The 16,532-nt window shown below is 21.4% G+C and overlaps 5 protein-coding genes across 5 annotated transcripts; 4 read left to right on the top strand and 1 right to left on the bottom strand.

Annotated features, from left to right (window-relative positions):
* Nucleotides 1-92: 92 nt before the first annotated feature.
* On the top strand, nt 93-1,130 carry PY17X_0944000 (40S ribosomal protein S4, putative; the record flags this gene model as incomplete). The annotated part of the gene is made up of 2 exons (XM_022956105.1): nt 93-95; nt 348-1,130. 2 exons carry the CDS (start codon nt 93-95, stop codon nt 1,128-1,130), a joined length of 786 nt encoding a protein of 261 aa, XP_022812287.1.
* Nucleotides 1,131-3,026: 1,896 nt separating this feature from the next.
* On the top strand, nt 3,027-5,707 carry PY17X_0944100 (conserved Plasmodium protein, unknown function; the record flags this gene model as incomplete). Its single annotated transcript, XM_022956106.1, has 2 exons — nt 3,027-5,074; nt 5,629-5,707. The coding sequence occupies 2 exons, from the start codon at nt 3,027-3,029 to the stop codon at nt 5,705-5,707; spliced, it is 2,127 nt and encodes a 708-aa protein (XP_022812288.1).
* Nucleotides 5,708-6,632: 925 nt separating this feature from the next.
* On the top strand, nt 6,633-9,803 carry PY17X_0944200 (WD repeat-containing protein WRAP73, putative; the record flags this gene model as incomplete). The annotated part of the gene is made up of 12 exons (XM_022956107.1): nt 6,633-6,968; nt 7,267-7,600; nt 7,827-7,891; nt 7,996-8,076; nt 8,257-8,312; nt 8,460-8,509; nt 8,677-8,720; nt 8,865-8,973; nt 9,143-9,260; nt 9,396-9,472; nt 9,561-9,622; nt 9,765-9,803. 12 exons carry the CDS (start codon nt 6,633-6,635, stop codon nt 9,801-9,803), a joined length of 1,371 nt encoding a protein of 456 aa, XP_022812289.1.
* A 1,247-nt stretch (nt 9,804-11,050) lies between these two features.
* PY17X_0944300 (histone H2B, putative) lies at nt 11,051-11,407 on the bottom strand (the record flags this gene model as incomplete). Its single annotated transcript, XM_022956108.1, has 1 exon — nt 11,051-11,407. The coding sequence occupies one exon, from the start codon at nt 11,405-11,407 to the stop codon at nt 11,051-11,053; it is 357 nt and encodes a 118-aa protein (XP_022812290.1).
* A 3,375-nt stretch (nt 11,408-14,782) lies between these two features.
* Nucleotides 14,783-15,094, top strand: PY17X_0944400 (histone H4, putative; the record flags this gene model as incomplete). The annotated part of the gene is made up of 1 exon (XM_022956109.1): nt 14,783-15,094. The coding sequence occupies one exon, from the start codon at nt 14,783-14,785 to the stop codon at nt 15,092-15,094; it is 312 nt and encodes a 103-aa protein (XP_022812291.1).
* Between the last annotated feature and the right edge of the window lie 1,438 nt (nt 15,095-16,532).

Below are 16,532 nucleotides of genomic sequence, written 5' to 3' on the forward strand. Positions count from 1 at the left end.
AGAAGTTTTAACAACTTTTTTTTATTTCGAAAAAATATATATATTTAAAGAATTTCCCAAAACACTATCTTATTTGAAAATATTCGTGAAAAATGGTAATATAAAAAAGAAAAAGAAAAAGAAAAAGAAAAAATGGAAAAAATAATATGTAGAAACATAATGTATTGTATGTATTGTATGTATTGCATGTATTGTGGGTTTATTTACAATGATTAATTATGAAAAAAAAAAAAAAAAAAAAAAAAAAAAAAAATTATTATATCCTTATCATGTTCATGCGTACGTGATTAGCTGTACATGATTAGCTGTGCATGACACAATTTCTCACTTTTTGGTTAACCTTGTAGGGTAAAGGAATAAAAAAGCACATGAAGAGGGTTAACGCCCCATCCCACTGGATGCTTAACAAAATGGATGGCCAATATGCTCCTAAAACAAGTAGTGGGCCTCACAAATTGCTCGAAAGTATACCTTTAGTTATTCTCTTAAGAAATCGCTTGAAATATGCTTTAACTTTTGATGAAGTAAAAATGATTTTGATTCAAAAGATTGTAAAAGTTGATAACAAAACAAGAACAGATTGTACATTCCCAGTAGGACTAATGGATGTTATTCATATTACTAAATCTAACGAATTTTTTCGATTATTATATGATGTAAAAGGTAGATTTGTTCCTCATAGAATTACAAATGAAGAAAGCAAATATAAATTATGTAAAATAAAAAAAATAATTTTAAGAAAAGGAAAATTATCAATTGCCATTACTCATGATGGTCGAAGTATACCATATATACATCCTGAAGTAAAAGTTAATGATACTATAAGATTAGATTTAGAATCAGGAAAAGTTTTGGAACATTTAAAATTTCAAGTTGGTAATATGGTTATGGTTACTGCTGGACATAGTGTTGGAAGAGTAGGAACTATTTTATCTATTGACAAAAATATAGGAACATATGATATTATTCATGTAAAAGATAGTAGAGGTAAAGTATTTGCTACAAGATTAAGCAATATATTTGTTATTGGAGATAATACAAAACCATATATCAGTTTGCCAAGAGAAAAGGGTATTAAATTAGATATTATTGAAGAAAGAAGAAATCGATTAAAAGCACAAAATAATTAAATTATAAAATATATAAAAACTTTATCATAATTTGACATTCACAAATGAGAAGAAAAGAGGGGGGGTACACTAATATGTATACTCGTTTAGATTGTTCTGCAATATTTGGTTCACCCATAAGGTGTGGAAAAAAAATAAAAAAAAATCGAAAAAAAAATAAAAAATAAAAAATATTGAGATGTTAAAATATATGCCCTTTGATATGACTGATGAATATTCCTTTGACGCCAAAAAAGAGACGAATTTGAGAGACCTCCCATAAAGCTTTTAAGATTTAATGAAATTAGAATGTGAATATTTTTTTTCATTTTTCATTTCGCTTACATTATATTTTATTATTTTTTGCTCCTTTATATGCCTTATCGTATATCTTGTATAAGAGCGAGCAGGCAAAGATTAAAAAAATAAAAATGTATATATATATTACTTATATGTAAAAAAAAAAAAAAACTTAATGCGCTGTAACTGTTATAAATTTTATATTTATATAGTATTATAAATAATTTTATATTTCCAATATTTTTAAATATCACAATGGCTGAAAAGGTTGCCTAAAATTCAGTAAAAAAATATTAAGGCCAAATATTTGTGTGTGCATATAAAATATAGTAATTGCATAGTATGCATATATTTTGTTGATCTTAATTATTAATTTTTATGGTATCACACCGCATATAAAATGGTAATAGTAATACTAAGAAGTGATAGTAATAATAAGAGGTGATAGTAATAATGATAAGGGGCGATAGTAATAATGATAAGAGGCGATAGTAATAATGGCGCATGTCTCTTGTTTCCAATTTTCTTTTCATTTGAAAAATATATAATTTGTACTTCGGCCATTGTTATATGCTTAGCATAAGTTTGGCATAAAATAATTAAAAAATTAATATTAGCTATTGCATTAACAATAAATTTGAAATTGCTGCGTATAAAAGTTATAATACGCAATTAACATATAAATAAAATACATACAAATACGTATAAATATAAATAAAATACATACAAATACGTATAATACAAATCATATAATATACATTACATATGCATAATTTTGATTTTGCAAAAATGATAAAGCAGCATTATGTATTTTATGTATTTACTCACTTCATTGGCTAGCCACATACGCATAAAATTTTTAGGCTTAGCGTGGGGAAGCGCAAAAAGGTTGGAAAGTTGAAAAATTAAAAATTAAAAAATAAAAAATAAAAAATTAAAAAATTGAAAAGTTTAAAAAGTTGAAAAAATAATATAATAACATAGCAGTAGTAATGTTATAATAACATAGCAGTAGTAATGTTACAATAACACAAATTAATTTTTATTTTTAATTTTTAATAATAATTATATATCTATACTATATATGCTCGATCTTTTTCCCATTATTATTTATATAAAATCTTAGGGAAAATAATATTTTTTTTTTTTTTTTTTTTTTTTTTTTTTTTAACTTATCAAACAAGTTTGTATTATATTTTAAAGAAAGAAGAGAAGGGTAAATAAAATACATAATTACATTTTCTTTATTTTGATTTATTTAATTTTATTTTAGACGAATTATTATATATATGGCTATTTTAGTTTTAAATAAAACGTCTTAAAATTTTGATATTTTTAGTGATATAAAAAAAAAGCGAAATTTTCAAAATAAGAATAAAAAGGGATACATATATGTGTATGTATTATATTATTATTATTTTTTCGTTTGTTTATTTTTTGAAAAATATAATATAAATTTTCAGACAATTTATAAAAAAAAAAAAAAAAAAAAAAAATATGAACATTTATTTTGAATGATTTGCACACACATTTTTATTAATAAATCTATGGAATTTAAAAAAAAAAAAAAAAAAAAAAAAAAAAAAGCTGTTTTACAATTTAAAATAAAAGTTAATAATGAAAAAATTAATAAATATAAGTGCATTTATTGCAATATTTTTACCTAATGTTATATATTCATTTTGGGATAATAATAAAATAGCAACTGTTGTATATGATGATAATCCAAATCAAAATGATAATGAAGATTTTCAATACATATATATAGATAAAAATTATTATACACCTGATATAGTATCATCAGAAATAGGAAAAATAAATGTAGATAGTGAAATATATTTTTATAAAAGTTATACAAATATTATAAGTTATTTTAAATATCAACCTCCTGCAAACATAAAATTTCAGTTTAAATATAATGACGGTAATTTAGTTATTTTAAAAAATAGCAAAAAAGGAATAATATGTAAAATCTCTGATATATTTTATAGTGAGTCAGGTCTTAATATTTTTATGAGAAATAAAAGTAGTAATAAAAATAAATCTATTAAATATGAAAAATTTTCTGTAAAAGTATTACCAGATTGGGGGAATGGTCATTCTATAGAAGATGATAATAAGAATCCAGATTTGATAGATGAAGAATTTCAAGAAGATGATGATTCAGATGATGAAGATAATGATCATACTAATACCACTGTAGAAAGAGGTTCTATATGTGAAATTGGTGGTGATAAATTTATATCTGAAAAATTATTATGTTTTCCTTCAATATATAATGATAATCAAATTAGAATGAGCTTTTTAAAAGATGCAGAATACAATAGATTATCTATAGTAAATAATAAACTTATAACTAAAAGTGGTTACGAATTAATTGAAAAAATTAAAACACATTTAAAAAATGTTTCAAATATTAATTTGGATGTAAAAAATATTTTATATTATATTTATGTGAAAACAACAAATTGTAATTTAAAAAAAACACTTTTATTAAGTATGGGTTTAGAAAATGATAAAGATAAAAATGAAAAAAATGATAAATATAGCATACATAATATATTTGGTGGTGGAAATAATGATAGTGAAAAAAATTTATTAGGAAAAAATATTTTTGATTATACAGATGAAGAAATTGATCAACATAACAAATTTTTAACTAATGAACAATCATATAATGTACATGAAAATAATAATTTTTTAATTTGGAAACATACAAATGAAGAATATATAAAAATAAATTATGAAGAATGTAATCGTATATTAATTAGTGAAGGAGAACTTTATAATTGTTTTGGTAATTTAGAAAATGTTTATGAAATAAAAGTATCTAAAGAAAATATTATAGATAAATTAAAAAAAAAAAAAATAAAAAATATAAGTTCTATAAATACGTATACAGCTTATTATTATGATAAAATAAATTATTTAGTAATATTACAAGATTATAAATTATATTCATTTTTTAAATTAGATAATGTATTAGATTTTGTTCTTTTTATTGGTATGAATAATCATATACAATTTTATTATATATCAAATAATAATAATAATGATAAAATACTAAATATATATCGTTGTACAGCACATCACCTTGTTAGATGTGAATGTATATCTACTATACCAAATGAAAATAAAGATAATGAATATGAAAATCATATTTATATATCAACATCACAAAATAGAGATTCAAGAGCTGTATATGTTAGTACTCGAAATAAAATATGGTCAATAAAAATAGATGATTTGTCTCGTTATGGGGATAGTAGTAAATATGTATATACAAGAAAAGTTATTGATTTAGTCGAAAATTCAAGTAAAGATTATTTTGGAAATATAGCGTGTTATACTATTAGAACTAGACAATTTGCAAGTCTTTTTACACAATATTTTAATTTGAAACATCGAAATGATGAAACAGTAGGATGTTCATATTTGAAACATTTTAACGATCATGGAAATATACTTTTAGTATCTTTTGTTGAAAATGTAAATTTTGTCCAGCGTACTTATCATATAGTAAGAAATAAAAATTATGTCCTTTCTACTGGGGATATTATTTTAGATATAAAAATAAATGGTTTTAATGATTTAATCCTTATTATTGCATTTATTGTTTGTATAATTGTAATAATATGTAATGTATTTAGACACCTTTTCCCCAAGTAAGTATCATCGAAAATTTATGTGAATCTTATGCACGTGTCGTCATGGGTCTCTTTGATTCGTTTTTTCCACATTCATTCGTTTTTTCCACATTCATTCGTTTTTTCCACATTCATTCGTTTTTTCCACATTCATTCGTTTTTTCCACATTCATTCGTTTTTTCCACATTCATTCGTTTTTTCCACATTCATTCGTTTTTTCCACATTCATTCGTTTTTTCCACATTCATTCGTTTTTTCCACATTCATTCGTTTTTTCCACATTCATTCGTTTTTTCCACATTCATTCGTTTTTTCCACATTCATTCGTTTTTTCCACATTCATTCGTTTTTTCCACATTCATTCGTTTTTTCCACATTCATTCGTTTTTTCCACATTCATTCGTTTTTTCCACATTCATTCGTTTTTTCCACATTCATTCGTTTTTTCCACATTCATTCGTTTTTTCCACATTCATTCGTTTTTTCCACATTCATTCGTTTTTTCCACATTCATTCGTTTTTTCCATATTTTGTTCACTTCATTTTCACTTCATTTTCCCTTCCCTTTTAGCAAGTACAAGATACACAAAATGGAACATGATTTCTTTTCCAATTCGAAAAATAGTTGCCCATCCACAGTAGGTGAATAATTTTTTTCACACAATTTTCTTTTTTTAGTATTTTGTCAAGGAAGTTTGTACTTTCAAAAAAACATTTTTACATTTTTTGGAGAAAACTAATCCAAGCATATTCTTGTATGTATAAATAAGATGGGTACTAGTCAAATTGCACATATGTATGTATATATTAATGAATTTTTTATTTTTTATTTTAAACCTTATAAGAATAAGCATACATATAGTTGAATATGTAAAGACATAGAATAGCAAATATATATAAAATGCTCATGTCTTGCATATTTATGATTTGTGCAATTTTATTATTTAAAAAGAAATAAAATAAATAAAGGTAATGAAATATTATTTTTTAGTATTATTATGTATGAAAATGGGGAATTTTTATATTATTTTTTCTTTTATTTATATTATGTCATTGTTTATTTATTTTATGGATATATATTATTCCGTCTTTCGATTTTTTTCATTTTTCTGTCATTATTCACAACAATATCCTCACATTATGTGCATAATATATATATGTATATATTTGTGTATATATGTTCTAATGTGTAAGCATTATTTTTTTTCTTTGAGATACTTTTATTAGAAATATGTTTTTAAATTATACTTGATTTACATTAATAATGAAATATATAAAATTTGATAAAATCAAAAACAAAAATTATACTAATGTGAAATGTAATTATATAGTTTTTTTTTGTGCTATTTTTCACATGTCTCACTATATGGAAAAAAATTGGCATAAATAAAATCATATATTAAACAAAATATTGTAGCAAACAATCTGAACATGTTAATGTAAAAAAGGGACAAAAAAAAAAAAAAAAACATATTTATATTACCAAAACAGCCATAATATTTTTATTGTAATTGATATAATGTTTAGTAGCAATATTTGTTATTCATTGTTCCTTTTTGTTAGTTCAATTCTATAATGATGAAATTAGCTAAAGTTGAATATTGTAATTTATGTTTTTTTTCAAAAAATGGCCTTTTCTTATTATATGTTGTTGATAATAAAATATTTTTAATGGAAATTGAAAATTTGAACATAAACAAGATTTATGTAACTAGTTACAAAATTGATTATATAGAGTTCTCAAATGACAATGTTCATTTTTTAGTTTTAATGAAAGATAAAGGATGTATTGTTGTCTACTCATTTTATGATGATGATGTTATTTATAAAATTGAAGATTATTTCCAAAAGTATACACACTCTTTTTTTATTAACAAATATAACTATATATGTGTTTTAAAATATGAACAAGTAATAAAAAAAAAACATTATATATTCATGTGCATATTATATTATGTATGTGCATATAATATTATGCATGTGCATATGATATTATGTATGTGTGTGATTTTTCGAGAACAATTTCTTCATATTTTTAAAATATCTGATAATTATGGTTTAATAGTTTTGGGTAGTGGTATTTGGTTGGTCTTATTTGTGCTGAACCATTTTTCGGTTATGCATAAATAAATATATGTCTATACAAATATGAATATATTTTTAATATGCACATAAAAAAAATGTAAATGGTTATTTTTTTTATGTACAGAAATATATAAGCATATATGACGGAAATAAGGAAGAAATGTGCTTACTAAATATTAAAGATGCAAAATTGAAAAAAAAAAACTATTGTTTAAATGATGATGAAACTATATTTGCATGCATAACTGAAAATAATAAGAAAAATAAAATTTGTTTGATATCATTTCCCAATTGTATATTTATAAACACTATACAATGTATTAATTACGAGCCTAATTGTATTTTTTTTTCCAAAACGGATAATATTATAATTCATAGTGAAAAAGCTAAATTACTGCACATGTATAAAATAGATGGGGAATTATTATATGTCTATAGTTATTTATCGCAATTACCATGTAAACAAATTTAAGAAAATAAGTGCATACATGTATGTATTTATTTATGTATTTATGTATTTATTTATTGCGGATTCGTAAATGGATATGAACTTATCATGAGACACAACCATGTTTATTTTAGTGCAACATTTTTGATATATATACATATCTAATTGTTTATTAACATAATATTTGTGTGAAATTAAAACAATCCCATTATATTTTCTTTGTCTTAAAAAAATAGGCATAAACGTATTGTCGAAAAGTAGCCATAAGAATTTTTTGTTTCTTGGAATGGAAAATGAACAAGTAAGGAAAAGGGGAAAACAAATGAAGCCAATAAATTAGAGCCAATAAAAAATAGCCAATAAAATATAGGCAATATATAGGCATGAGATTATCTTCTTTTTTAGGTCAAAGTTTTAAGTTCCGAAAATTTAAAAGAAGTAAAAAATTTATTATTAGAGGATACAGTTACCATGGATGAAAAGCTAGTATGACAATTTGTTTGTGAACTAAGCAAATTAGTATATATTCATATAATATTTAATGGAATGTTTAAGCTAAAAATGGCTAAAAATGGCTAAAAATGACTAAAAATGATTAAAAATGATTAAAAATGACTAAAAATGACTAAAAAATATATACATTTTTTCTACTTTACACATTTACAGAAAATATATAAAGAAAATATCTCTAAAAAAAATATACCCAATTTTGTATTATCAAAGTAATTAAATTTATATATCTTTTAAAAAATAAAAATACATTCCTTACAATACTACATATAAAAATATTTATAGATCGGAAATTATATGGTTATACTTTAATAGTTGATAATATTGATTGTATAAATATATTTTTTTTGTATGAATAGCACAAATTATGATAAAGAAGGGGATGACAATTTTTCTTTTTACACTAACAGTATATCCAATAAAAAATAGACAAAAGGAAACACTAAGCAAAAAAAAAAAAAAAAAAAAATAAAAAAATAAAAAAATATAAAAATATAAAAAAAAATTATTTATATATTTGATAAATAGACCATTTTTTTGTTTTTTTTTTAATACCAATGTAATCAAAAAAAACAGTATCAGAAGGAATACATGGAGAGTATAAATTAAAAAGTGAAACAGTAAGTGAAAAACTAAGCTCATTTTATTTTATTTCATTTTATTTCATTTTATTTACCTCATTAGTATAAGACAAATATGTGATAGTTTTGTTAGTACATATCTAAGATTAAGAATGAATTAATGTTATTTATATTTTTTCATAGACAAAAATAAATGATACTACAAAAAATATAAAGACTGATATGACAACAAAAATCGGGATATCATTTTTATGTGTCAGCATATGCGGATGCTATCTAGCCATTGTAAGCGGTATGACTAAGCTAGCTAAATATAAACACGGGCATATAATTATGACTCATCATTATGGATTATAGTTATGGCTTATAGTTATGGACTTGCTTGTGTTATAGTAAAATTATAAATATAAAATAAAGAGATAGAAATTAAAATTGAGTGAAAAAATTATATACTTTTTCAGAAAACTACAATAATGTTGTAAGGATTTATTATTCTGAAAACTTTTCTTGCATAGTTATATTACAACACCAAAAAAAAATAATGAACATACGTTGGGACAGTATATTATACAAACCAAGGTTAAAACGAATTATTTATTTATTTCGTGAAGCTGGTTAATGTATATATATATATATATATATATATATACATACATACATGTAGCTTTTATATTTTTTTATATTAACATAATAATATTGTTAACAATTTCGTAGGCTTTTAATCACAACAAATACACCTTACTTATTTGTGTGGATGCCTAATGATAGTACAGTTATTCAAATGCCAAATGGTATACAAAAATAATATTCTGTTTTAAAAATAAAATATTATTTTTTTTTTTTTTATTTTCAATTTTTGTGTGTATTTACTATTGATAGGGTTTATATGTAAAGAAGCTCAAATGAATTTTGATGGTACTGCCCTTTTAGCAAAAAGCCAAGTAAATATAAAAAGTGAAAAATAAAGAGACTATACATATATATATATATATATATATATACGTTAGTTTATTCCTTAGTTTTAATGTCAATTAATTGTAAACACAAGGATTTTTGATAACCATTTATTGATTTTCTTTGCAGACCCAATTGGCTTTATTTCATAACAAAAGAAAGTCATAAAAATAAGGCAAAATAAAATATACTAATTTTTAAGTATTTTAGTCAACTAATATATAACAAATATTTGTATTATTTAGATTAAAATATAATTACTTTTTTTTTTCTTTTTTTTTTCTTTTTTTTTACGAAAATAAAATGATTTTCACTTATTGTGAACTTTTTAATACGATGGTGAAAAACAATCAAATTGATTAACTGTGATTATGTTAAAGGTTTTTAATTTTTGTAAAAAAATAAACCATATATAACATGTTAAAATGAGACAAAAATGTCAAAGAAATATTCTGTCCAATTAATAATAAAATGAATATTATCATTGGAAAATAACCAAAAAGATTTATTGATTTTTTAAATGATCATTGTAATATGTGAAAAATTTATATTCCTTAAACAAAATTTATAAAAAAAGTTAATAATATGATAAAGCTTAAAAAAAAAAAAAAAAAATTGTACACACATAGATACAGAAGAGAAATATATATAATGGCTTCTAGTGAAGCCTTCAAAAAAATACTATTAGAATATCATTGTGCCATATATACAAATATGTATATAGAAGCAATGTAAATGTAATAGTTAAATGTATATAAGAATACATTTAATTTTAACATATATATATTTTTTTAATGTTTTAAAATATAGAAAACAAAACATTTGAATTTTTTTATTAAACACTAAAATAATTGTATATTTTTGTAATTCTTGTCATATAAACATTAGCGCATCATAATATAAATATTATATATATAAATATATTGATTGTAATTATGTTGTTTTTTTTTTTTCTTTTTATATATATTTAATTTTATAGCATATGTTATAGTTCATTATATAAATAACAGTTCATAATACATATATATGAGATATGCTGATATAAAGTGATTTACCTTATATATTATGTATAAAAAAATGAAAGAAAATAAAATTATAAAAATAAAAAAAATATATATTATTACCATATAAATATGATAAACAATATTTTTATTTCTTTTAAATTTATTATTATTTTCTTATTTTTTTAAACATTTCTTCAGTGTGGAAAATATTACTAATCTTTCATTTCTTTTGTTAATGTGATTTCACTTTTTTTTCTCTTTTTATATAATTCTTTTTGTCATACATGTACGTGTTAATGTAATACATTAACATGTTCAGGTGTTTTCCGTGTCATTTTTTTTTTTTGTGTGTGTGTTTTTGTTTTTTTTTTTTTTTCCTAAATATGGTTATGTAAATCTGTTTAACAAAATTTATTTGGAGGTAAATTTTGTAACAGCTTTGGTTCCTTCAGATACGGCGTGTTTTGCTAATTCTCCTGGTAATACTAATCTTATAGCTGTTTGGATTTCACGGGATGATAATGTATCTCTTTTTGTATATTTACATAATCTTGATGCTTCAGTTGCGATTTTTTCGAAAGTATCAACAAGGAAAGAATTCATGATGTTCATGGATTTTCTTGAAATACCAGTGTCTGGGTGGACTTGTTTCAAAACTTTAAATATGTAAAGTCCATAGCTGTCATATCTTGACTTTTTTCTTTTTTTCTTTCCATCAGCAGCACCATTGGTTGCTTTTTTTTCTTTAGCTGGCTTTTTGGATACCATTTTGATATAATTTAATGAGATAAAGAGTTATTTGTAAAAAAAAGAAAAATATGTTATAAAAGAAATAAAAAAAGTGAATAAAAATTTTACGTAAAGAAATTACTTATTTAAAAAATAATATAATATATTTCTGTAATATAAAAATCCTTAAAATATTATATTTTATTTTTAAAATATATTTTTATCGTATATTTTGTTTATTTATTTTATGTTTTTTTTTTTTTTTTTTTTTTTTTTTTTTTGCAATGCATTAATATTATGTTATGTGCATAATGTTTGCAAAAAAAAAAAAAAAAATACGAATTTTTAATTCATTTTATATGTACACATAGAAAATACGTTAATATTATTATGCTCTTTTTTTTTTTTTTTTTTTTTTTAACGATATTTTTGTATGCACATGCAGAAAAAAAAATTGGTCGCTGCATATTTTCGCTATATATATTTTTTTTTTTTTGATAATACTATTAAAAAATGTGAATGCATATTGGCAAATAAATATTTCTGAATTATTTTATGCAATATCCATTTTTTGTGTGCATGTAATTATATGCTGAAATTTGTTATGGACGAGAAAAATGTCAATGATTATATTGCGTGTATATACGTATGCATTATATTTTTCATTATATTTTTCTTATTTATTTCATTATTTATTTCGGCAATGAGTTTTTTGTTCAAATGAATACAGCGTAACAAAAAAAATTCAAAGTGTATATTGCAAACACCCCTTGAAACTCAAACTCAGATAACGTATTATATTTATTTTTTATATCGTTTTTTATATCACTTTTTGTTTTTATACGAGTCAATAAATTTAGATATACATTTTACACACTGATATAATAATTTATGTTGCATATTGAAAATATATCATTGATTTTTTTATTTATTTTTCGGGAATTTCGGTATTTATTATTTTTAAAAATAAGTAAAAGATAGATGCGTTAAACTTTTATGAGGTGTGTGATCGTAAAAAAGGATTGATATGATAATGAACAATTAATATGTGATAAAAAAAAAAAAAAAAAAAAAAAAACTTGTATAATAATTTTATTCGTAGTAAGTTATGTATAGTTAAGAGTGAAATATAATCATTAAAAAAAACTTTGGCAATTATGATATTATTAATTATCAAGTGATATTTTAGTGGATGTTTAATTATAAGAATTTTAAAAAGGTGAAAAATGTATATGCATGCTTTATCATTAGTTCATTTTTTTTTTAATACTCATTTTCGAAATTATTATTCTTTTTTGGATAAGTGGTAAATATGGATTATTTCATTTTGTATTCTCAAAAAATACACACACACACATTTGTAATTTTAACAATTAGACTTTGGTTTTTTAATGAAAATAGTAATTAGATAGGATGATATAAATTTTTTTTGTTTCTTTTTTCAAAAAACACATAGGGATTGACTTGTATAAAAAAATCGTTTTAAACATTTTTAAGGTTGAAAGAAAATACTTTAGTTATAAATTTAATGTATATTTGTATGACCTTTAAAAAAAACGAAATAATTAAAACTCAAAGTGTATACATATATATATGTATATATATGTGTATTTTCCTATATTGTTCAATTTGCATTATTAGCCATTTATTTGTTTCACTATTGTAAATATTGCAAAATAATAGTTAAATAAAAGCAAAGTGTCTAAAGGTATGGTATAAAGGCATGGTATAAAGGTATGGAATTTATAAAAGGGTATTATAATTTTCGAAAAGGAAACATATTGTATATCAACTAGCTTTTTTTGATAAATGTTGAATTAATTTTGTAGAAAAATAAGATATAATGCTAATTATAGCCATAATATAATACTGACTATTTTTTTTTAACTAGCCAAATGTAATAAAAAAATGAGAACAGCCATAATTTGTACATAATATTATGGAAAACTTATGATTATAAAACCGTGTTTGTATACATATGATAACGTTTGTATATATGTGATAACGTTTGTATATATGTGATAACGTTTGTATATATGTGATAACAATTTTAGTAAAACATACAAATGAATTAGTTCGTCATTGTTTCGCAATCTCATTTTCTAATAAATTAAAAGTTTTTTTTTTGTGTGTGTGCAAATGTTTTAAATGATAGTTTATTTATGTTATTTCCTTTTAGTATGATACCTTTGCATATTTTTATTTAAATGGGAAAAATAAAATTGATAATTTTACAATAAATTATGCAAAAAAAGCTACGTTAAAAGACATGTGAATATAATAGATAAATAATTTTTTTGAGAAAAAAGGTAGTGAAATAAGAGAAACCAGTGCATATTATTAAATTAATTATAAAGTAAAAATTAATATATTTTATATAATATGAATATAGCAATGTGCAATTTATTACACTAATATATTCACTAATATATTCACCAACATATTCACCAACATATTCACCAACATATTCACTAATATATTCACTAATATATTCGCTAATAGTGAGTATAATATATTGGCATGGATGATAAATATTTATATTATGCACATAGAATTATATGATTAGCAAATAAATGGATGATGTATTTTATTAAAGAATGTGTAAATTGTTATGATCATTTTACAAAAAAAAAAACGGATATACATAGTATTAAATATATATATATCTGATTATTATTTTTTTTTTTTTTAATTATTTCGGAATTTTCAAAAAAGTGATGATAATGCATAAATTCGCATAAATGCATACGGAATAAAAAAAAAACACACCATATATATATGATTATAAATATTTTTTTTTTTTTTGGCAATATACATTCAGGGGGTCCTTGATTTGCAATGTTTAATAAAAATCGCAAATTGCATTTTTATTAATATGCTCCCTTCAAATAGGAAAAAAAAAATAATATTTTTTTTTTTTTTTAAAAGCACGGAAAAATATATATATAAACGTAACTATATTATATTAGACTCACGATAATTATGTACATATTATAAATACACGAAGATACATAAATAATAAATTGCTACATGTATATATATAAAGCCATTTAAAATAAAATCGACTCAAAACTCAATCAAAAAAAAAAAAAAAAAAGGATAACCCACTAAAAAAAAATATTTATTTGCACTCTGATGAAAAAAAAAAAAAAAAAAAAAAAAAATGAAATAAAAATTTAAATTAAAAAGAAAAAAAATAAATTAAAATATTAAATTTATTTTTTCCAAAAAAAATAATTTGTCGAAAAAATTGAAAAAAAAAAATATATATATGTATACAAAATTAATATAAAATACCAAAATAAAAAATATAACAATAATTTTCGTGTTATTATTCAATATTATTATATTTTTTTTTTTTTTTAAATTAAAATTTTCCTTTTATTTTAACTTTTAATTATATATTAAGCGAAAATGTCAGGACGAGGAAAAGGAGGAAAAGGTTTGGGAAAGGGAGGAGCAAAGAGACATAGAAAAATATTAAGAGATAATATTCAAGGAATAACAAAACCAGCTATAAGACGTTTAGCAAGAAGAGGTGGTGTTAAACGTATCTCTGGTTTGATATATGAAGAAATTAGAGGTGTATTAAAAGTTTTCTTAGAAAATGTAATTAAAGATTCTATTATGTATACAGAACATGCTAAAAGAAAAACAGTCACAGCTATGGATATTGTTTATTCATTAAAAAGACAAGGAAGAACTTTATATGGTTTTGGTGGTTAAATATAATAAAAAATATATTCCCAAATATCCCATTAATAATAACAAGATTAAAAAAAAAATATATTTATTATGTATATATAACATTTTTTTAATGTTTTTATATATATAATGTAGTATTGAATAAGACATGTTATATTGGTATTATTAATTGATATAAAAAAAATACTTATTTGTTATATCATTAAATACTTGAATTTAAATAAAGCGAATATAATGAAAAGGAATAAAAGAAAAAAAAGAAAAAAAAAGGAAAAAATCATTTTTCTTTTTTTGTTTTAGTTTTTTTTTTTTTTTATCCACATTATATTATAATAAAGTTATATTTTACATTTTTTTATGAAAATAATATAATTTTTTTTTTTTAGGCTTCACTAGAAGCCATTATATATTATTCCCTTATGTATGTATGTGTGTGTATATTTTTTTTTTTTTTTTTTTTTTTTTATATATAATAACTTTTTTAAACAAATTGTTTTTTTCAACTTTGAAATGTAGTAGTTAAATTTGTAATTTTATAATAAATATTCAAAAGGAATATATTATCATGTTTTGGATATTTTTAAGTCCCAATAAAATTAATTATTGAATTAACATGGAAAGGTTTTTGTGTATTGTTAGGTTGAATTTGTCTTTAAATATATGAAAATGTGTATGTAAATAAATTATTTTATTAATTTATGTAAAGGGGTGTATAAATTAGTATATTTTTTTCCATTTTAGTGAAAATGCAATTTTGTTTGTGTGCAAGGTATGGTACGTATTTTTGTTTTGGTTTTGTAAACATTGGTCATACAGCGATTGAGGCAATGGAAAGGGGGGGGGTATTCCTTTTATTTCTTTTTTTTTTGTGGCGTATTATGAAGAGGGGTATATAAAATGGAGAGAAAAAATGGAGGAAAAAATGGTGGGGAAAATAATTTTTGAATTGAAGCATAGTTGGTTGAACAAATAAGAAAAAATAAGAAATATTTCCAAAAGATTGTAAAAATGTGGCTAATTTAAAAGGGAGTGTATATATATAGGAGATAAACAAAATATACAAAAGATGAATGTATAAAGGGTTTTAAATAAAAAAAATGAGGAAGATTATAAAAATAAAATAAAACAAATAATAATTAAAAGGAAAATATAGAGTAAATGACAAAAAAAAATGGGAAAAAAATAAAATAACATTGTTTTAAATGACATACCTTCTGTTAGCATTTAAAACTGCATAGATGATGATCTATATATATGTGTATATATTGTATGTATATATTGTATGTATATATGTGTGTATATATGTGTGTATATATGTGTATGTACATAAATTAGTTGTAAATTTTGATTATATTCATTTTTTATGTGTTTGTGTGTAAAAAAAAAAAAAAAAAAAAAAAAAAAAATAGTACAAAATAGTACAAATAGTACAAATAGTACAAAATTGTACAAAATAGTA

This window comes from Plasmodium yoelii (genome assembly GCF_900002385.2).
Source record: "Plasmodium yoelii strain 17X genome assembly, chromosome: 9".
In the NCBI taxonomy this organism is placed as follows: domain Eukaryota; phylum Apicomplexa; class Aconoidasida; order Haemosporida; family Plasmodiidae; genus Plasmodium; species Plasmodium yoelii.